General features: G+C 31.8%; 3 protein-coding genes across 3 annotated transcripts; 2 read left to right on the top strand and 1 right to left on the bottom strand.

Moving 5' to 3' along the window:
* The first annotated feature begins 16,594 nt into the window (after nucleotides 1-16,594).
* Nucleotides 16,595-18,491, top strand: BJX68DRAFT_246299 (diacylglycerol/lipid kinase family protein). Its single transcript, XM_071041626.1, has one exon. It carries the CDS (start codon nucleotides 16,832-16,834, stop codon nucleotides 18,173-18,175), a length of 1,344 nt encoding a protein of 447 aa, XP_070894281.1. The 5' UTR covers nucleotides 16,595-16,831; the 3' UTR covers nucleotides 18,176-18,491.
* Nucleotides 18,492-18,734: 243 nt separating this feature from the next.
* BJX68DRAFT_183807 (porphobilinogen synthase HEM2) lies at nucleotides 18,735-20,169 on the top strand. Its single transcript, XM_071037253.1, has 2 exons — nucleotides 18,735-19,060; nucleotides 19,142-20,169. Exons 1-2 carry the CDS (start codon nucleotides 18,842-18,844, stop codon nucleotides 20,042-20,044), a joined length of 1,122 nt encoding a protein of 373 aa, XP_070894280.1. The 5' UTR covers nucleotides 18,735-18,841; the 3' UTR covers nucleotides 20,045-20,169.
* Nucleotides 20,170-20,589: 420 nt separating this feature from the next.
* Nucleotides 20,590-23,176, bottom strand: BJX68DRAFT_183801 (uncharacterized protein). Its single transcript, XM_071037252.1, has 2 exons — nucleotides 21,893-23,176; nucleotides 20,590-21,835 (listed from the first exon to the last, which is right to left on the bottom strand). Exons 1-2 carry the CDS (start codon nucleotides 22,773-22,775, stop codon nucleotides 20,622-20,624), a joined length of 2,097 nt encoding a protein of 698 aa, XP_070894279.1. The 5' UTR covers nucleotides 22,776-23,176; the 3' UTR covers nucleotides 20,590-20,621.
* Between the last annotated feature and the right edge of the window lie 295 nt (nucleotides 23,177-23,471).

Raw genomic sequence — 23,471 nt, 5'->3', positions numbered from 1 at the left:
ATTTACTTAGCCTTAGGATTACTTTAGTATTTTTTCTTTCTTTATCTTCTTCTTTACTAAGCATACTTTCTTTAATAATTTATAAGACTCTTTATTATATAAGATTCTTAGCTCCTCTTCTATTATAAAGTTTCTTTATTTTATAAAGGGTCAAGATATCTATTATTTATCTAAAAGTATATCTTTTTTATAAAGAGTAAATCCTTTCTTTCTTTATAAGTATGCCTTATATTATTTATTATAACTAATAATATTACTATAAATATATTTATTCTAATCTATACCAGCTCTATTATTAGGTCTTAGAATAAAATAAATCTTCTTCTTTTTAATTTCTTCTTTTTCTTCTCTAGATTACTTAGCTTTCTTTATAATAAGCCTTTTTATTTTTCTTTTTTATAGAGGTTCCTATATATGTTCTTTCCTTTATTCTTATATAGATCTTAGCTCTTCTATTATTCTATAATAGTTTCCTTATTCTTGTATTATTTTCTTTTTAGGTGATGATTCTCTAGTTATCTAGTATTTCTCTTATATTTATAAGAGGTAGTATTTATAAGAGCTAATTTTATAAGATTATTCTTTTCTTTATATTTATATCTTTCTTAGTTTACTTTACAAGTATCCCTTTCTATCCCTCTTTGTAAGAATCTTTTTAAAATAACTACTTTAACTCTATTTATATTCTACTTTAGCTACCTCTTTTATATCTTCTATACTATTATACTTACTATCTTCTCCCTCTAATTAGGAGGAGTCCCCTATAGGGGGAATTTAGATATATATTATCCTTTCTACTCTTTATAGGAGCTTATATAGGCTTTATAGGAGTTTATAACTTTCTTTTATAACTATAATTACTAATCTTAGTATACAGGCCCTCTCTATAGGGGTGATTTAGCCTTTCTCTATACCTCTGCCTATACCTGCCCTTACTCCTACCCCTACTACTATACCTACCCCTATGCCTATGCCTGTGCCTGTGCCTACACCTACTACTATAGCCTCTATCTAGCCCCCTACTATTCTACTACCCTCCTACTCCGCGTCTTATGGAAACTTTATAGCTATTATAGTAAATATCTAGATAGTACTAGCTACTTATAGCCTAAATATTCCTTAATTCTCTCTATATCCTGCGGGTACTTCTTAGGAGGTATAGGATAAGGTACCTCTAGTACCTATAATATATAAGAACTAGATAGCTACTATATAGTTTATTAATTTATTATCTATAGTATAGTTTATACTATACTTATGGAATATTCCTATTACTATTCTAGGCCTACCTTCCTAGATAGGAATTCAGACCCTATTAATCTATAAGAGATAATAGGCTCTTATACTAATACTCTATCCTATCCTTTAGTATAAGTAGAGAGAATTAGAGTAATTAGCTATATATACCTAGCTATAAGAGGGCCTCTTAGTTACTTATATAGAATAACTTCTACTTACTAGTTAGGAGTATAGAGAATACTAGAACTTAGATTAATCTTAGGCTTTTATATAATATATCTCTAGAGAGATTAATAAGAGATATAATAACTACCTTCTTCTATAAATATATAAACTACTCTCTATGGTAGTAAGTATATCTAAGGGGTTATATATAATAAGCCTTCTTACTTCTATAGGTAGTATACTATCTACCTTATAATAGAGAATAGGATAGTTATTATAGCTAGTTATATAACACTTATATAGTAGGATATTAGTCCTATATTTATTATAGATATAATTTTTTTCTCTATATAATAATTTTATTTTTCTATTTTTTTTCCTATTAATAATACTAGGGTTTTTTCTATTTATAATATATTTCTTACAGGCTTATAGATATTATAGATTTATAAGAGATTCCTCTATAGTCTTCTTATAACCTAGTTATTTAATAATAGTATTTATAGGATTATCTACTAGACATAGGATCTTCTTAACTCTATATTTATAATTATCCTTATAAATTATATTTTAAACTATTTATAAATATTTATATCTTCTATTTCCTAGTATTTATAAAGTATTAAAATATAAAAGATATTATAAATTTTTAGTCCTATAAGTCACTCTACCCTATAGGTATTCTTATCTATATACTTAAGTATTTACTAAGGCGCTACTTATAATTAATTAAGCCTTTTATTTAGGTATATTTATAACTAGTTTTTATTAGTAATTTCAATATATTTATTAACTTTAAAGGTCTTCTTTTTTACTTTATATTATATTACTTAGCCTATTATTCTTAGGCCTTTATAATACTCTTATATAGCCTTATAGATTTCCTATATATAGATAGTATAGTTTTTAACTTTATAACTTATCTCTACTCTTCTATAGAGGTTAAGTATAATTACTTATAGATCTATTCTATATAGGATCTAAAATAGTATAGACTTTATTAATACATATTATAAGTTATTATATATAACCTCTATAAGAGGGATATAGTCTACCTAGTTATTCTATAAAAAATTAATATAGCCTTATAAGTACTATTTAAGAATACTATTTAACCTCTCTATCTAGCTATCTATCTGATGATAGTATATAGTACTTATTAAATACTTAATTTATAAGTAATAAAATCTAATTAGAAGCTCTTTATAAAGATACTTTTCTAGTTAATAATTATATTTATAAGTACCCTATAAAGGTAAAATACTTTATAGATAACTAAAAATATAAGTTTCTTACTAATAATAGTCCTCTATATAAGAATAAAGTATACTATCTTACTGATTCTATCTATAATAAGAATAGTATTATATACGTCTTATAAACTACTTAAATTCTTAAATTTAATACTTATAGGTAGATTAGTAATAAAATCTGTACTAATCTTTCTTATAGCTTATAAGAGATAGATAAAGATTAAAGTAGGCCTTATTACTTATTATAAATAATATATAAGCCCTAGTAGATACTATAAGTCTTATAATAGTTTACTATAAATCCCTATATATCTAGTTAGAAAAATCTTTATAAGACTAGCTTATAGATTTATTCCTTTATAAAATAGTCTATTATTAAATTATTATATAGCTTTATAAAAATCCCTATCTATAGCTAATAATAGTCTAGGATATAAAGCTTCTCTTAATAATAAAGAAGTGTCTTTTATAATTCTTACTTAATTTAAGACTAGAGCTTATTCTTTTTCTAATTAAGATCCTTTATATAACTCTTATAGTTACTTAAGGTATCTATAACCTTCCTTATAAAATTATCTAATAATATGAGGGTAGGGATACTCTTAACTAGATATTATAAAGAATTATTTTAAAATAGTTCTTCTTTCTTAGAGGCCTACTATATCTCTTTATATAGAATCCCTATCTCTAGGAGATTATATATAAAAATTATAACTATAGTTATAAGCTATTCTTATCCTAATATTTAAGCTTTATAATCTTTTATAATTATAGTATTACTAGCTTCACTTATATATAAACTATTATAAAGCCTAGACTACTATAATATAGGTAGTATTTATTCTGTAGAGAAATACCTCTAGAGTCTTTTATATAAGTAGCTTACTCTTAGCTTACTTTATATAACTATCTTAGTCTTTCTTATATTAATTCTCTCTTAGGTAGTTAACTCTCTATATGAGGCTATCTATAGGGTTTAGCTTACTTATATAATAGATAATCTAGAACCTAAACCCTACTAGGAACACGGACTAGTAAATCTATATTTATAATAATACCTTTTTTAGTAACTAAAATATACTTAGTACTTTATAGTTAATAATAATCTTAATCTTATAGTAGCTATCTTATAGATAGTATCTCTCTTTCTCAAAAGACTCTATAATTATAAGTAACTCTTATCTATTATATAGTTTCTCTCTACTTAATAAGAAGAAAGCTACTAGCCTCTATATCCTATCTAGATATAATTAGGTAAGGACTCTATAGAGCCCTCTACTTAGGACATTTATCTCTAGTCTAGCTAGTAGATTTTTTTTAAAAAGTAGATTAGATAAACTATCTCTATAAACTTCTTCTTTAGGATTTTTATAGTTTTATAAGCCTCTAAGATTATAATATTCTTCTTATCCTTAATAGTTTATACTAGCCCCTTTTTAGGCTTATAAAGGAGATCTATTAGTACTATAGTAATACTTATATAGGAGTATATAAACTTATTATAATAGTACTAGTTTATAAATCCTAAGAAGATAAGAATATTTGTATCCTATAGAAATATCTTAATAAAACTATTACTATCTACTTTAATAATATTATTATCTTTTCTAGAAACCCCAAAGAGCACAAGAGGCATGTACGCGAAGTTATATAGATAATAACAGAGGCTAGACATATAATAAGCATCTAGAAGTACATATTTAATATAATAGAGATTAGATAGCTTAGGATAATCTTTACGCAAGAAGGATAGAAGATACTAAAAGAAAAAGTTAATAAAATCCTTAAATATCCTATGCTAACTAATAAGACTTAAAGGATTCCTAGGAATTATAGGATATATTAGGAAGCACCTTTATTAATATACTAAAACTATATAACTAATAATAAAATTACTAAAGGATAATGAACTATTTATATAGGGAACTAAGTAGTAGAATACCTTTAAGAAAGTTGAGTATAAAAGAAGTACTAATTCTATTACCTACTAACCTAGAATTATAATATTATATAAAAATAGACGCCTCTAAAGGAGTAATTAGGATGGTCCTTAAGTAAAAAAGAGAAGTTAGGAAATTCTAGCCTATTATCTTTTTCTCTTAATAGATAACTAATACTAAATAAAGGTATAATACTCACGACTAGGAAGCCTTAGTAATTATAGAAGGTTTTAAAAAGTAGAGATACTCAGTAACCTTAAAGGAGTAAAGCATAAAGTAGTTATTTAAATAGATTATAAGAATTTAATATACTTTATAATAATAAAGGAACTTAAGGGATAATAAATTAGATAGGCTTAAGAGCTTTTATAATATTAATTTAGAATTAGGTATATTAATAGGAAGAAAAATATTACTACTAATATACTAAGCTAAAGACTAGATTATATAGTTAAAGTTAAGAATCTAGAAATAAACTTATTCTATAAAAATAAGGAAGTTCTTAGGTTTAATTAAGAAGCTAAGCTTGCTACTATATATATAATTAATAACTATAAATTCCTAGTATAACTTAAGGAATAATAAGATAATAAGTATCTTTAAAGATAGAACTTCAGAGCTACCTATAAAAAAGAAAGTAATAGGATTTTACTTTAGAATAGATTAATTATAGTACCTAATTTAATAGTTAAGGAAGTGATTAAAGTATATTATAACCTACTAACTAAAGGTTACTAAGGGATTAATAGGATAATAGAAAAAATCTAATAAGTATACTACTTTCCACGAATATACTAATAGGTCTAGAATTATATTATATAATATAATAAATATAATAGGAATAAACTATCTTAATACTAACTATTTAGAAAGATGAGAATACCCAAGATACTAATAAGACTATAAGAAAGTATTACTATTAATTTTATTATAGGATTATTACTATCTAAAGATCTAATTATAGGAATTGCCTATACTAATATAATTATTATTACGTATAAAATAATAAAATATATAATTATTAGACTAACACTAGTAAACCTTATTACTAAGTAGCTAGCGTTACTAATATTATAAGAAGTATTTATTTAGATAGAACTACGAAAGAGATTTATCTAATAGAGATAAGCTATTCATATTAAAATTCTAGAAAATAATTATAGAAGCTAGTAGAATAAGCTAAGATATATCTACTACATACTATCAGTAAACTAATAGGTAATTAGAAAGGATAATTTAGTTAAATAGTACCTTAAATAGAATTAAGATAATTAGGTTAAACTTTTACCTATAGCATAGTTTATAATTAATAATACTAAAAACGCTACTACGAACGTTACGCCTTATTTTACGAATCTAAGAAGAAATCTAAGAATATCATAGATAACCTTACCTATAGAAGGAAGGCTATATGTAGCCTTAATATAGGTTCTATATTTAAGTCTATTACACGACTTAATTATAAAAGATATTAGGTAGGCTAAAGAAAAGATAAAATACTACTATAATTTAAAGTATAGGGACATACTTTAACTAGAGAAGGAAGAGAGAGTTTACTTATTATAATAAATAATAGGAAGAAAACATTTTAATATTAAAAGTAAATAACTAATAAACTTAATGCTATAAAATATAGGCTATTTAAAATTAAAAAGAAACTTATAAATAATAACTATCACCTAATACTACTAATAAGAATATGAGTTTACCTAGTATTTTATATCTTATTACTTAGACTAAATACTAAATCTAGGGAATACCAATAATAAAGTAAGTAATATTAATAAGGAATTTAAAGTTGAAAAGATCCTAGACTAATATATAATAAAAGGTCAGGTTTAGTACCTTATTAAATAGAAAGGTTATTTACTAGAAAATGATTTATAGGAATTTATTAGGTATTTAAACTACCCTAAAAAGATTTGGGAATTCTAGTAAGGAACTAGTTAAAAATAGAATTAGATAAAGAAGGTAATATAAAGGCTAAGCTTAGTAGCTTCTATAATAAAAGCTACCTATAAAGAACTTTTACTATTTAATATAGTAGCTAGTTAATTCCTTTGTACTTCTATAATTTTCTTTTATTTCTACTCCTCCTCCTCGAGCCTTTTAAGCTCTTTAATTTCTTTTATATTATAAAAATAATAAAGCCACTAGTATATTTTAATGGGGGATTATCTTACTTCTAAAGTTAATCTATCTAAGTATTTACCTTAGTAACCTAAGCTATTAATACTACTAATTTCTCACGCTCTTCTTATTATCTTATTTAGAATTTATTTTATACTTTAACTAAATAATGCTACTTATTATTAGAAAAGGTCTATTAACCCTTAACGCATTAATGACCAAACTAAATATATTCATTATATTTATTTAATTTAGACTCTTTATCTCTAATGCATGCCTTTCGTAAGGAATTATAACAAGTGCATGGAGTAATTATTATAAAACTATTCTCCGCGAGATAATAGTTAAGTTTATTTTTATTTATATTAGACTTAGAAGATATTATGGGATTAGTATTAGTATAGAAGAAAGGAAGATTAGATATTAGAACCTAACTCACCTAAGGATGCTACGCTACTTATGTCTTTAGGACAAAGACCTTAAAAGAGGGGGATTATTAGAGAGCCATGCTAAGAGACGGGATATTATTAGCTAATAGGTCTATGCTAATAGATAGCAGTATAATACGCCATCACGTTGATAGCTAGGTAAGTAGATGTTCTGGTTGGGCTAGCCAGGAATAAGATGCTAGGATAAAATGGGACTATAGTTATAGCCGTCCAAGCTATGGACTATAAGGGCTATGATGGATATGACAGGACTTAGTATTTAAGGACACTTATTAACACTTATAATTAGTTTTAGCTACTATCTATTACTTTTAGAATTAAAGCTACCCTACCTTTTAGAAACCCAGTTCACCTTCTTATTTTGTTAAGAAGCAGTCTTCTCACATTGGTATAACAATACCTTAACCTTAAGCCCTTCCAGGCCTTAAGCAGGATTGGTTGGACTTATCTGACAGGCCTATATACTAAGATTAATAACTATTGTTATAAAAAAAGTTATAAACTCTTATAAAGCTTATATAAGCTCTTATAAAAGTAGAAAAAACAATATATATTTAAATTCCTTCTATAGGGGATTCCTCCTAATTAGGAAGAGAAGATAGTAAGTATAATAATATAAAAGATATAAAAGAGGTAGCTAAAATAGAGTATAAATAAAGAGTTAGAGTAATTATTTTAAAAAGTTTCTTATAAAAAGGATTAGAAAGGGATAGTTATAAAATAAACTAAAAAAGATATAAATATAAAGAAAAGAAATAATCTTATAATTACTAACTCTTATAAATATAAGAGGAATACAAGATAACTAGAATTTTAAAGAGCTATTACCTAAAGAGGAAGTAATATTAGAATAAAAAAACTATTATAAAGTAATAAAAGAAACTAAGATCTATATAAAAATAAAAAAGAATATACTTAGAAACCTCTATAAAAAATAAAAAGAGCCTTATTATAAAGAAAACTAAATCTAAAGAAAAAAAAGAAGAAAAAGTTAAAAGAAAAAAGATATCTTTTATTCTTAAACCTAATAATAGAGCTAGTATAAATTAAAGTAAATATATTTATAATAATAGTATTATTTATAATAAATAATATAAGTCTTATTTATAAAAAGAGAAAGAACTTACTCTTTTAAAAAAAGATAAAATTTTAGATAAATAAAAATATCTTAATTCTTTATAAAATAGAGATACTTTATAATAAGAAAAAAGTTGAAAATCTTATATAATAAAGAGTATTATAAACTACTAAAAAGAATATAATAAAGAAGAAAATAAAGAAAATAAACTATTATAAAATAATTTTAAGAGTAGATAAATTAGATCTAAAGGGCCCTTATAAAAGAAATTAGACCCTATATAAGAACCTCTTAATATTTAATATAAGAGAAGAGAGACTTTATAAAAGCTAATACTATATAGTAGAGAAAATAAGTATTATAAGAGTTCTAAGGCTTATTATAAAGGCCTTATAAAAGAACCTCCTAATACTTAAGATAAAAGAAGAGAGACTTTATACTTATAAAAGCTAACACTATATAGTAGAGAAAGTAAGTAATGAGTACTTTAGTCTACTATAAAGACTATATATAGCCTTAAGGGACTAACGCCTTAGAAAGAGAAGAATTATAAGGCACTTATAAACTATCACTCGGATTCGATCCCGGGGCCACCTGAAAGGGTTTGATATGCCCAGAACCTATGTTTAATGTTCATCACTAGTATAGCGCGCTATATAAGGTTCCTAACAATTTCCTCTACCTGTAAAGAGTTTATTCTAACCCTTAGTATTAATCTACTATTAGATCCTTATTCTTAATATTAGGCTATTATAATAAGCTATCTACCTTTAATACCTTTCACACTACTTGCAAACCTTAGAAAGGACGAGGACCTTTATACAAAAGGGGTTTAGGGGCGGTGTCAGATAAGCCCTATCATTCCTGCTTAGGACTGGAAGGTCTTAAGGTATTCTAATATTAAAAGAGAAGATTGCTTCTTTATGAACAAAGAAGGTAAACTTGGGTTCTGAAAGGTAGGGTAGCTTAGATTCTAAAGATAACAGATAGTAGCTAAAACTAATTATAACCTAGTAATAACTATCTTAAATACTACTATGTAATGTAGCTAACATATCCTTCCTACTATGTCTGCTTTGTTGATAGACATATCAGACATATCATGTTTACTATGTCATGATTGTCGCGTGATTCTTGGCACATATTAATACTATCGTTTTACTATGTTGTGTGGATCAACCTTGTTCTATACTATCTACGTGATATCACGTTGACTATAATCTTACTATGTAGATCTATTAACTAATAGCGTTCTATGTCTTAGTATAGCTCTCTAATAATCCCCCTCTTTTAAGGTCTTTATCCTAAAGATATAAGTAGTATAGTGTCCTTAGGTAAGTTAGGTTATTAATACCTAATCCCCTTTATTCTTTTTAAATATAGCCTTAGTTACTAACGTTCCTATAATACCTATAGAGTCTACACTTCATTCCTAATCCCTTAAGCATCGTGTTAAGGAAAGTAGTTTTAATATAGTAACTCCATGCCTTTATTACTCTTATTCTAGTAAGCCTTGTATTCGTGTTAAAGGTTCTTCTTATTATAAAGCGTGTATTATAGTAGTCTAGAAGTATATTATACCTAAGTTATTATTTTTAGATAGTAAGTAGCATTAGTTAGTAGAAGCTTAAAATAAAATTTAATTAAAAGAGTGTAAAGAGTAAGAAAAGTTATCTTATCTAATATAATAAATTACTAAAGTGAATACTTAGATAGATTATCTTTAGAAGTAAGATAATCTCCTTTATAAGCGTGCTAGCGACTTTATTATTTATAATATAAAAGAAATTAAAGAGCTTGAAAAGCTTAAGGAGGAGGAGTAGAAATAAAAGAAAATTAAGAAAGCTTAAAAGAGTTAATTAGCTACTATATTAAATAGTAAAAGTTCTTTATAGGTAGTTTTTAATATAGAAGCTACTAAGGCCTTTATATTACCTTCTTTATTAGACTCTATTTTTAACTAGTTCCTTACTAGAATTCCTAAATCTTATTAGGGTAGCTTAAATACCTAATAGGTTCCTATGAATTATTTTCTAGTAAGTAACCTTTCTATCTAATAAGGTACTAAACCTAACCTTCTATAGTTTATTAGTTGAGGATCTTTTTAACTTTAAATTCCTTATTAATATTAGTTACTTTATCTTTAGTATTTTCTAGATTTAGTATTAGTTTAAGTAATAAGATATAGAATACTAGGTAAACTTATATTCTTATTAGTAGTATTAAGTAATAGTTATTATTTATAAGTTTCTTTTTAATTTTAAATAGTCTATATTTTATAGTATTAAGTTTATTACTTAGTTATTTACTTTTAATATTAAAATCTTTTCTTCCTATTATTTATTATAATAGGTAAACTCTCTCTCTCTTCTTTAATTAAGGCGTGTCCCTATACTTTAAATTATAGTAGCGTTTTATTTTTTCTTTAGTCTACCTAATATCTTTTATAATTAAGTTATATAATATACTTAAGTACTAAACCTATATTAGTGCTACTAATAGTCTTCTATCTAGTAATAGAATTATTTATAATATCCTTAGATTTCTTCCTAAATTTATAAAGTAAGGTGTATAATTTATAGTTACATTTCTTATATTATTAATGCTATTAGTAGAAGTTTAACCTAATTATCTTAATTCTAGTTAAGATAGTATTATAGATATTATTTAACTAAATCATCCTTTCTAATTACCTATTAGTTTACTAGTAGTGTATAGTAGACATGTCTTAGTTTATTCTACTAGTATCTATAATTATTTTCTAAAACTTTAATATAAATAGCTTATCTCTATTAGATGTAAAGTATTATGATAGTCTAGTCTAAATAAATACTTCTTATAATATTAGTAATACTAGCTACTTAATATCAAGGTTTACTAGTATTAGTCTGATAATCATGTATTATATTATTTTATATATAATAATAATAGTAGTTATATAGGTAATTCTATTAATTAGATCTCTTAATGGTAGTAGTCCTATAATAAAATTAATAGTGATACTTTCCTATGGTTTTATTAGTATCTTAGATATCCTTATCTTCCTAAATAGTTAGTATTAAGATGGTTTATTCCTATTATATTCATTATATTATATAATATAGTTATAAACCTATTAGTATATTTATAGAAAGTAGTATACTTATTAGATCTTTTCTATTATCCTATTAATCCCCTAGTAACCTTTAGCTAGCGGGTTATGATATGCTTTAATCACTTCCTCTACTATTAAGTTAGGTATTATGATTAATCTATTCTAAAGTAAGATTCTATTACTTTCTTCCTTATAGGTAGCTCTATAGCTCTATTTCTATAAGTATTTATTATTTTATTGTTCTTTCTTAAGGCGTACCTTAGTAAGAACTTATAGTTATTAATTATATATATAGTAATAAGCTTAGCTTCTTAGTTAAATCTAAGAACTTCTCTCTCTTTATAAAATAAGTTTATCTTAGGATTCTTAACTTTAATAATATAATTAGGTCTTTAGCTTAGTATATTAGCTATAATATTTTTCTTTCTATTAATATACTTAATTCTAAATTAGTATTATAAGAGATCTTAAGCCTATCTAATTTATTATCCTTTAAGTTCCTTTATTATTATAAAATATGTTAAATTCTATAATTTATTTAAATAATAACTTTATACTTTACTCCTTCTAGGTAGTATCTCTACTTCTTAAAACCTTCTATAATTACTAAGGCTTCTTAGTTATAAGTATTATACCTTTATTTAGTATTAGTTATCTATTAAAAGTAAAAAGTAATAGGTTATAATTTCTTATCTTCTCCCTTCTATTTAAGGACCATTCTAATTACTCCTCTAGATATATCTATTTTTATATAGTATTATAGTTCTAGGTTAGTAAGTAATAAGGTTAATACTTCCTTAATACTTACTTTAAATTAAAGGTATTCTACTACTTAGTTCTCTATATAAATAGTTTATTATCCTTTAGTAATTTTATTATTAGTTATATAGTTTTAATATATTAATAAAGATACTTTCTAATATATCTTATAATTCCTAAGAATCCTTTAAGTCTTATTAGTTAGTATAGGCTATTTAAGGATTTTATTAACTTTTTCTTTTAGTATCTTCTATTTATCTTATATAAGACTATTCTAAGGTATTTAATCTCTATAGTATTAAATATGTACTTCTAGATACTTATTATAAGTCTAGCTTCTATTATTATCTATATAACTTTATATACATGCTTCTTATGCTCCTTAGGGTCTCTAGAGAAGATGATAATATTATTAAAGTAGATAGTGATAGTCTTATTAAGATATTTCTATAGGATATGTATTATGAACCTAGTAAACTTAGTAGGTAGCTATATAAGTCCTATAGGTACTATAACCTATTTATATAATCCTAAATCTATAAGAAATATTATTAACTATTAATCTTCCTTTAATAGGAGGTTATAGTAACCCTATTTAATATTAAAGATAGTTAATTACTTAGCTCCTTATAATAAGTCTCTCTTTTATCCTATATATAGTACTTGGTTTATATTATTAATTATTAGGTTATTTAACTATTAGAAATTAATCACTATTTACTTTTTTCTATTTTTCTTAAGGATAAATATTAGTCGTGAAGAGTATTATAAGTTAGATTTATAAATATATCCCACCTATAAGAATTCCTTAATAAATTTTTATTCTAGTTATAACTCTTCTAGTGATTTCCTAAACTATTATAATTACTTAAGCTTATTTTCTATCTTCTTAACTAATAGTATCTTTACTTTATAGTACTTATTATATTATAGTAGTTAATATTCCTTCTTAATAAATAGTTTAATAAACTCGTGGTATTTCTCTAGTAGTCTTTTAAGGACTTTAGTTAGTTCCTTTTTATAAACTTTTTTTAGCTTAGGTTATGTAGCTATATTATCTTATATTATTTCTATCCTATAGGTCTTAGACCCTAAGGTTAATTATTAGCCTTTATTACTTTAATCTCTAGTAGGGTTTTCCCTAATACTCCTATAGTAACTTAGATCTATATAACTTATTATTATTCCTTCCTAGTTTATAGCTATTATCCTTTAATCCTAACCTTTCTAGCTATCTAGTCCACGTCTAGGTTTTATATATATAGCTATGTTATTCTAATAATACTATTATAAAATCCTTATGGTTAGTACCACCTTAAATTTTAAATTCTCTAAATATTCTCTACTATTAAACTATACTTTATCTATTACTAGTACTAGTATACTATATATATATAGTAGCTTTCCTCTAAATCTAAAGATTCTTTAGTTATATCTAGTAGGTTTTATAGGTATACTATTTTTACTAATAAATCTTTTACTTAAGAATTATTCTAAATATCCTAAATCTAGTAAGATTCTTATATTATATCTATTTAATTTTATAATAATTATAATTAATTTATTATTTTCTATAGAAAAGAGGTTTACTTCCTTCTAGTACTATTCATAGTATTATTATAGAATATTATTCTAGTTTTATGGTTTAAACTTTCCTTTCTTATAGTAAAATATATAATTTTTAACCTTATAGTTATAACTACTAAGTTTTATATGATTTAGGTATCCTTACTCTTCCTCTATATAGCTATAGTTATCTTTCCTAAGTAGATATTTAAAGTTTGGTTTTAATAGTACCTTTAGTAGCTATAGGATCTAGTAATACTTAAACTTATACTAGTAATATTAAGTATAACTTTTATTATAATATTCTATCTAATAAATTTCCTAGTATACCTTCTTACTTAACCAAGGATAGTATTAGTAAGAGTATTAGTATATATAACCTAGGATTCTACTATATAAACTAGTTCCTTATTTATTTAATACTCTTTTATATTCTTTAGTAAATTTAATGTTAACTTTTTTATATTTAGGGTATTTAAAGAATATCTAATCTCTATATTATTTATATTTTAAGATATAATTTTATTATATTTTTCCTAAATCTTCCTAGTATATTATATAAGCTAGTTTATAACTATAAAGTTCTTTATCCTTAATATTACTTTTAAGTAGGGTTTTAGTCTAAGTTTTATAAGTCTTATAGTAATTTATAACTATTTTATTACTAATCTAAACTATTAAAGGATCTTAGTGGAACTTTTCCTTTAAATCTAGGATCTTATGATTATTTATTAGTTATACTACTCTTATAATCTATAATAGGGTAAGAGGATATTCCTTTATTAATATTAAGCTATATCTCCTATTAGAACTTATAAAGCATCCTCTATTATACTTTAGCTTAATATCTTTAATAATTTTAGAGACCTATAATTCTAGTCTCTTTATTCTATATTATACATACTTTATTATATTTCTTTATTTATTTATTAACCTAATTATTAGGATGGATTATATAATAAAGTAATATACTAGATACTTCTTCTTAGCTAATATCTAGAGTAACTATTACTTTATCCTATAGTTATTCTTCTTTAAGTACTATAAGTATTATCTACTTTATCTTATATATTTCTTAGATTATCTTATTTACGTCCTTAACTACTTATTTAGTTTTCCTTGATTTATTAGTAATAGTAAGGGTGAGTTATTTAAATCTATAACTAAGTAATTTATAAATAAACTAGTCTTTTTCTAGGATTTATATTATTTCTTCCTTAGGGATTTCTTCTATAGTATTTATATTATTCCTATTATTATCTATTATAGTAATAATTAGTTTGGTTATTATAAAGGTAATCTTAATTTAAGAGTTATAGGTAGCTAGTTTATTCTTCTTATACTTTAATTAATAATCCTTTTTTATATATCTAATTTTCTTATATTAGTAATACTTTCTATTAAAGTATTACTTTCCCTATTATCTACCCTTCTATTCTCTAGTAGTAATAATAGTATTTATTTCTATATCTCTATCTTAATCTTTCCTTAGGCCTTAGTTCTAGTATTAGTTTTAGTAATTATCCTTTACTTAATTCTATTATTTCTTTTTAAAGTATTACTTAATTAATTAGCTTTTAAACCTATATATAATATTAATTATTTTATTTAGTATTTTAGCTTTCTTTTAGTATATTATAGTATCTTTAATTTCTAGTTTAAGAATATTATAATACTAAAAGTAGTATACCTTATCTTCCTAATTAAGGTTTAATATAATTTAGTGAAATTTTAAGGTAAGTTCTCTAATACTTATATTTAGTCTTTAGTATAGTATATATATATATTATTTAGTAGTCTTTTTAGTATTAGGGTCTCTAAAGGCTTTAGTAATTTATTTTATAAAGCCTATATAGGAGTTAAAGATAGTATTAGTACTATCTTTCCTATTATTATAGTTAGGATTTTCCTAAAAGTCTTATATAAATAGCTTAAACTAGTTAAAGGTAGCTCTAGTAAGATAGGTTCTAGTAAAGAGTACTTTATTACTTTTACTTATATTAGATAAGTTATTAATTTAAATATATATATCTATAGAAGTTAGATATTATCTTAGGGTAGAGTACTTACTATTAAAAGATTCTACTTTATTTACTTTAATACCTTTAAATGTCTCAAGCTAATAGATTTTAGTAAATAAAGTATTAATTATAGCTTTAAGCTAGATAATCTTCTAAGTATTAGTTAACTAAGGTATAGTAAGGTTTTCCTTAGAAGTAGAGGTAGTAGCCTAAACTATTTTACCCTTATTATCACCTATGTTAATAGTAGTCATGATCTTCTTAATTAAAATAAGTGTCTATTATTATTAGTTAAGCCCTATTATTCCTACTTAGGACTAGAAGGTCTTAAGGTATTCTAATATTAAAAGAGAAGACTACTTCTTTATAAATAAAGAAGGTAAACTTGGGTTCTAAAAGGTAGGGTAGCTTAGATTCTAAAGATAATAGATAGTAGCTAAAACCATTATAACCTAGTAATAACTATCTTAAATACTACTATATAGCATAGCTAATATATCCTTCCTACTATATCTACTTTGTTAATAGATATATTAGACATATCGTGTTTACTATGTCATGATTATCACGTAATTCTTGGCACATATTGATACTATCGTTTCACTATGTTATGTGGATTAACCTTGTTCCGTACCATCTACGTGATATCACGTTGAACGTAATCTTACCGGGTAGATCCATTGGCTGACAGCGTTCCGTGTCTTAGCGCGGCTCTCTGACAGGCGGTTAGTTTAACCAAATGGGCAGACATTTTAGTAGGTTCCTTATATATATATATAAGGGTTTAGAGTAGGTATAATTATAGTAGAACTAATTACTAGTCTTTACTATAAAACGCCCAGTGGCTGTAATACGTGGTTATGCGTCACATGGCCTGGGAAGCGGGCGCTACAGGCGCAAGTTTGGTGCCTGAGGCACCACACCGCGGACTTGCTGTATAGGGGTCAAACAGTTGCCTTTAGCAAAGCTAGTGTGCTATTACCAGACCCCTATAAGCCTATCCCCCCTTATTAGTCCCCTTTATACTATTCACAGACCTTACCAGGACCAAGGACCTTACTTGATAGAGGCACCAACTCCAGGTGTCCATATTGATTGGACATAACACACGCATCTGTTAACCTTGTTATTGGCAATATGTCATTCAAGTGCGCCCTTGTTGGTGACTGCGTTGAATGCAGTTCTTCAGAGACCCTTCCCCAGATAAAAATACCCATCGAGGATATACTGTGCATGATTCCACCTCACGAGGGACACGATTCGGGATACAGCTTATTGTTCTTCAACCCGGACACCAATACACCACCGAACCTCAGGAGAATTCATCTCACGACGGCGCCATCCAAACTTGTGTCCGACCACTTGCTCCTGGACACGCCGAATTTCTACAACTCGAACAATCCCATAAAGCTTCACTTTATCATATCCACGGCCTCTGGGACGGGGACGGCTAAACTTCTGTTCAGTAATATTCTGCGACCATTGCTTTCCTATCTTGGGTTAGATTCATATGAGGTTCATGAGACACAATCTTCCCAGACTATAACTGATTTATGCTACTCGCTGTTCATACCCCAGGCCGAAGCTGGTATTCAGCAAACCATAGTCCTTCTTTCAGGAGACGGCGGCCTTTGCGATGTTATCGACGCATTCTACAGCTCCGCGAAAAGCATCCATGCGACACCAAATATTGCCCTCTTCCCAGCAGGTACGGGTAATGCCATGGCAAGTTCCATAGGACTAGTCGCCCACCCTAAAGCGGCACTGATGGCATTGTTATGCGGCAAACCAACTCGGGTTCCCGTATTTGCCGCAACGTTCTCCCACGGCGCCAGGTACGTCCAGGATAGCCCGACACAGTCCCAGACGGCTGCTGAGCTTCCCTGCCGGAGGGTGTATGGCGGTGTCGTTGCCAGTTGGGGGCTACATGCCGCACTAGTCGCAGATAGCGACACGACTGAATATCGCAAATTCGGTGCCGAAAGGTTCAGAATGGCCGCGAATGAACTCCTCTATCCATCAGATGGCAGCGAGAGTCACAGATACCGTGGGTTAGTCACACTGTTTGGAAAAAATGGTCAAGGCCAAGGAGATACCAAACCAGAAGAAACCATCGAGTCCACGGAACATATGTATGTCTTGGCGACACTAGTATCAAACCTCGAAAAAGACTTCATGATATCCCCCGAATCCAAACCCCTGGATGGCTCGCTTAGGGTGATACGGTTCGGCCCTCTGTCAGCGGAGCGCGCAATGCAGGTGCTGTCCTTGGCATACCAAAACGGCCAACATATCCTGGATAGTGATGTTGAATATCGCGAGATTGAAGGGATCCGGATTGGATTTGATGAGCCCGAGGAGAGGTGGAGGCGCGTTTGCATTGATGGAAGGGTGATACTGATTGAAGAGGGCGGCTGGTTGGAGGTGCAGAAGGAGAAGAGGCATCTCCTGAGAATACTCTTACCAGCTCCACGGGAGTAAGTACTGAGCACTCCCGTTCGGCTCTTCTGCAGCTTTACTCTCGCCTCCGCATGGAATACGTACGTTGTATTGTGATTTCTTATTCAAAACAAACTCTATGTGGGAGGCACACTCCTGGTCCCACTTAGTTGTGGCCCTTTCCGGGGTTAGCCCGCTTGTTTGGCACGAGACCCGGATGTATGGATACCACATATGAGAGTTTTGTGACCGAACAGATTCTTTTTTAGTTAGGTCGACACCGTTAGTACTTCCTGGGCTATCTCGCTATTCAATGTACGTCAAGAGCAATCAAGCCTATCGGAAGCTTTTTTTTTTTTTTTTTTTTTCTGGCCTGGCTTTGTCGGTGGCATGAGCAGCGGGCAGAGTCAACCGCGGGAGTTAGCCCGTTCGGTTTTGATGACCCGCATCCTCGGCATTCAGTATCTCAGCCAATAATCATCTGTGAATTTTGAAGCCACCACTTTCTGAGGTCTCAGTTGGAGGAGTGTAATCTGATTCTCAGCAATTTCTGTCAAGTTTCAACCATCCGCAACGACGCTTCTCATCTGAATAGTCATCGCTTCTCTTTTCAACTGCGATATCATAATCTCGCAAAGGCAGAAAGCTACGGAGTAATCGCATGATTCCTGCACTGAGTCTTAACTGATAAAAAAAAATCCCGTGGCAATGTCATTCTCGAACCTAGTGTCCGATCTCGCCTTGAGAGATAACTACGACGACCGGAACTCTCAAGTCTCCAACGCACGTTCCAGGGCCACTGCTCGTTCGTATACAAGCACTGCTGCCACCAGTGTTAGCATATCTGGGGATATCTCTAGTCAGCTTCACTCAGGTTATAGTCATCCGCTCAGCAGGTCATGGCAAGCTGAGAGGCAACTGACCAAGGTCCGTAATAGATGGCTGTCGACTTTCCACCGGCATCTATCTTACCCCCAATACAAAGATGTGCTCCTAACCTCGCTTTAGGATATGCTGATTTACCCTCTTTTCATCACTGACAATCCGGATGAAGAGACGGCTATCCCATCGTTACCAAACCAACATCGCCGCGGTTTGAATCGTATAGTTCCTTTTCTGAGACCCCTTGTTCAGAAGGGACTACGGTCCGTCATTTTGTTTGGTGTTCCCTTGCATCCTTCTGCGAAGGATCCGCTCGGAACCTCTGCGGACGACCCTGCTGGTCCTGTTATTCAAGCCATTCGCCTAATTCGATCGCGCTTCCCCGAAATATACATTGTAGCTGACGTTTGCATCTGCGAATATACATCCCACGGCCATTGCGGAATACTACGGGAGGATGGAACACTCGATAACACACAGTCTGTGGACCGGATTTCGGACGTTGCTTTGGCCTACGCCGCTGCCGGAGCCCACTGTGTGGCACCATCCGATATGAACGATGGCAGAATTCGCGCCATCAAGTTGAAACTGATTGAGGCTGGCTTGGCACATCGGGTGCTTCTTATGTCCTACAGTGCAAAGTTTAGTGGTTGTCTCTATGGACCTTTTCGGGATGCAGCTGGATCATGTCCCTCTTTTGGGGACCGCAGGTGCTATCAACTTCCTCCTGGTGGCCGTGGACTCGCACGCAGAGCCATACAGAGAGATATTGGCGAAGGTGCTGACATCATAATGGTGAAGCCAGCAAGCAGCTATCTCGATATTATACGAGATGCGAAAGAGCTTGCGCAAGATCTTCCTGTCGCCGCTTACCAGGTCAGTGGCGAGTATGCCATGATACATGCTGGAGCCAAAGCTGGAGTATTTGATCTGAAGTCTATGGCTTTCGAGAGTACAGAAGGGATTCTAAGGGCCGGTGCGGGCATTGTAATAAGCTACTTTGTGCCTGAATTCTTGGACTGGCTCTAGCTCTGATTTCCCCAACGATGTATTGTTTGTACCGTGTCGTCATCCATATCTATCTTTTGGGCGGTCACTTAAACTGGGGTCCATTGCTTTACACAAATTTTATAATGAGCGTTGGACTTGTAGTTGTTATCCCAGGATAACAAGTTTTGTTTCAACTGCTGCCTCCCCAATGGGCAATCAGGGATTACCCATAATATCTCCCCGGGTCGACTTTATTCATGGCTAATATAATCCAATGCGTAAAAATCTATGTACATGAACGCCCGAACTTACCAATTAGAACTAAACCCGGGAGAGGTTATACAATGTGAACCGCCAGTAGGTTCAACATCTGCACAGTGTAGAAGCGAAACAGTGCCACCCTCTTCTCTGAACCAGTCAAATATAAGAGGTGGCTGGTATATTAGCATAAAGCAAGAGAAAACGACAAGTGACCCAATCCTCGGAGTATATAGGAAAGAAGCGAAAGATGGATGTAGAGTACAGGGGCGAAGATGCCACATGCTGAATTGAACACCCCATGTAAAGATGGGAAGAGATGATTCATCACATCGACCAAAGATATTGCCTGGTGTTATCACATGTAGCTCGGTTTCAATCCTTGAAATCCGTAAGCCACAATATCTGACTTCACTACCTCACCGGGAGCAACATAAGCTCCGCGGCGCAGACGCACGCCGGGATAAATCGTACAGCCGGCACCAACATAACAATCCTCTTCGATTGTAACTGGGCGGCCCTGGTAGCGACTTTGTGAACCTTTTCGTTCCTGCATATTGGCGTGAGCCATGGAGGTGAGAATTGTTACTCGCGGGCCGACCCAGGTGTGCGCTCCGATAGTAATGGGGCAATCATCGACAAAAAGGCAGCTTTCAGATACCATGACATCCTCCCCAATATGAATGTTGTATCCGTAGTGGCATTGGAAAGGTGCTTCAACCACAGTCCCTTGACCGATAGACCCCGCAGGCCTCGGTGAAGTGACCCCGGAGGGCGAATTGGTAATAGGCTGTGGCACTAGAATCTCCTTTAATAAACGACCTTGCTCTTTGGCGGTAAGACCAGAAACGGGGTTGCACGCATTATTAAACCGCCAGAGCGCCGCTCTACATCGGTCTCTTTCCTCCACAAGGTGGATATCAAAGGGCCTATAGAGATCACCGCGTAACATTTTGTCTTTCTCCGTCTCTTCGCTGGAAACGGCTCGGCCAGATAATTGGTGTTCAATACTTAATGCCATCCGTGCCTGAGCCTGGGGCGTGCTCGTGTCAACACTAGCAGTATGGGCTGGTCGCTGATCGATCCCAGTTTGAAAAAGAGGGACATTGGGTTTTGTATGACCCCCGTGTGAAAGTTCCCTGATTGGAGGGACTAGTTGATAATCAGTTTTAGGAGGGGCCTCGCGTGACAATTCGTGAATCGAAGGAACTTCTCGGTAATCTGATTTCGCTAGGGAATCTGTAATATAACTTGGATGTGTTGCACTTGGCCAGGTCCGCTTTGGCCAGGAGCTCCGGCCCGACCCAACACCTGTGGGACTTGTATTGAACTGGGCAGTAGGACGGTTGTCATCTTCCACAACAATCGGTCGCATTTTCCCCGAATCAATCGGTTCAACTAGGTTTTGCTGCCGATCATGCGGGTTGATGTCGTGTACATACTGATTGCCAATATCAGGATAACCTTCTTTGGATTGTAAGGGAACTGGTGTTTTTGTCGTTGATGGCTTCTGCCATGTGCTCCGGGACGAATAGCCTTCACAGATAAAGCCTCCTCTTATGCAGTTATTACCTACAAACCACATTAGTGTCTCGAGTATGGATTCAAGAAGGCCTTTCACAAACTCACAGGCTGGGTGTTGTTCATCGCACTTCTTCTTCCGCCTCCGACAGGTCATGCATCCTGTCTTGGTTCGGTTACTGAAAACACGCTTTCTCTTGGGTGCAACTTGCACCGCGCTCTGTGGTCGATCTTGAGCATAAGGAGGTGCCAGACCCTGTTCACTTGGTACCGACCCCTCAACTGCTCGATTTACGCTGTCCCAGGTTTTTTGTGAGGCATCGGAGCCTTGCGCCTCGCGCTGTAATGCCTCGGCCAATTGGGCATCTGAGGCATCAATTTGTTGAGCCCGCTGAGCCTGATTGATGAGCTGTGTATCGTACTCGGGCCAGGGGGCGCTTGCGGACGATGTCCGGGTAATATCACCCTCATCTGCCCTGGGCTGTAGTTGAGGGGAAGTGCGCTTTGAATCAGTGTCGCTATGAGAGTTCAAAATACCATTGGACATGCCCGGCTGTGGCGAATGATCCATTGTGCTCTCTGGCGGCTGGTCTGGGCTCCGCGGGCCCCGATATGGCGCATGAGCGATGTCATCTTGGTCGTCAGATTCCGATCTCTTTCTCTTCGACCTAATAGACGAAGTCAAGGGACTGTGCGATGTCGAGCGCTGTGACCGCTGCTCGTCCAAATCATTGTGGGTGTCCCCATTCTCCTTTGCCTTGGCCTCGTACCGACTAGATGGCTCATAACCGGTTCGTGGCCAAGATTCGGTAGACTCTCGATTGTCTACATGTGTCGAGTCGACACCATGTGTCGCGGCGTCATGCAGAGCGCCGGGTGCTAGAGGCTCCCTTCCATTCACCGCTGTAAATCGCGAGGGGCTGTGATCAGCCTTCGACTCCTTCTCCGACTCCTGATCGTTCATTGCTGGCGCGGTCGCAGTAGTCGCCATAATAGCAAAGAACCGTACCCAAAATGGCGCCTGCTTGCGACTCGCGCTAAATATGTGTCTGCGGGGAGATTGTAAGGGAAGCAGAAACGTTAGAATCTAGCGAGCGCTGAACAACCCAATGAATAGCTGAGTCACGTCGGAGCCTTCGCATCCGCTCATACGTCGCCTAGCTGGTATTAAACAGCTGGTAAATCGAAAGAGACTGTCGTTGGGTCCTGGTACATTAAGCAGATGTTTTGAACGAGTGTGGAGAGCGCGGTTGTCAATATACGGCTTGTAAGTCGTTGAACAAATTGAAAAGCAGGCTTCGAAAAAACTGAAACTAAGACTGTGACATAACCAAGGATGGAGGGCTAATGACAGGAGTCGCGAAGGTATGTCGGAGAGGACGAGGTGCGAAGATAGTACCGATAGGCAGAGTAAGGAGTGGAGCGGGGGAAAGAGCTGAGACAGGAAAGCTGTAGAGAGCACGAGCGCCTAGTGCGGGATCCTGCGATGAAAGCCTGGTGGACCACCAGAATGATTATGACGACGGCCCCGAAGAAGTCAAAACGAGGGTAAATTGGTCTCGATGGCGCCTCGCGCGGAAGAAGGGCAACACTCCAAGGACCGAGAAATCAAAGCCAGGAAAGGAGGGAAGGGGAAAGGGGTTTGTGAGAGAGGAGGGGGAATATGAATGGTGGTTGTACTGCGAGT

The sequence above is a fragment of the Aspergillus pseudodeflectus genome (genome assembly GCF_044049435.1).
Source record: "Aspergillus pseudodeflectus strain CBS 756.74 chromosome Unknown BJX68scaffold_62, whole genome shotgun sequence".
Classification (NCBI taxonomy): domain Eukaryota; kingdom Fungi; phylum Ascomycota; class Eurotiomycetes; order Eurotiales; family Aspergillaceae; genus Aspergillus; species Aspergillus pseudodeflectus.
This window is presented reverse-complemented; position numbering and strand designations above follow the sequence as displayed.

Bases quoted from the DNA above. Each gene is read 5' to 3' on its own strand.
- BJX68DRAFT_246299 (XM_071041626.1), top strand. From the start codon at position 16,832: ATGTCATTCAAGTGCGCCCTTGTTGGTGACTGCGTTGAATGCAGTTCT.
- BJX68DRAFT_183807 (XM_071037253.1), top strand. From the start codon at position 18,842: ATGTCATTCTCGAACCTAGTGTCCGATCTCGCCTTGAGAGATAACTAC. The intron at 19,061-19,141 runs GTCCGTAATAGA...ACCTCGCTTTAG, and splicing joins CTGAGAGGCAACTGACCAAG to GATATGCTGATTTACCCTCT.
- BJX68DRAFT_183801 (XM_071037252.1), bottom strand. From the start codon at position 22,775: ATGGCGACTACTGCGACCGCGCCAGCAATGAACGATCAGGAGTCGGAG. The intron at 21,836-21,892 runs GTGAGTTTGTGA...TGTGGTTTGTAG, and splicing joins CGATGAACAACACCCAGCCT to GTAATAACTGCATAAGAGGA.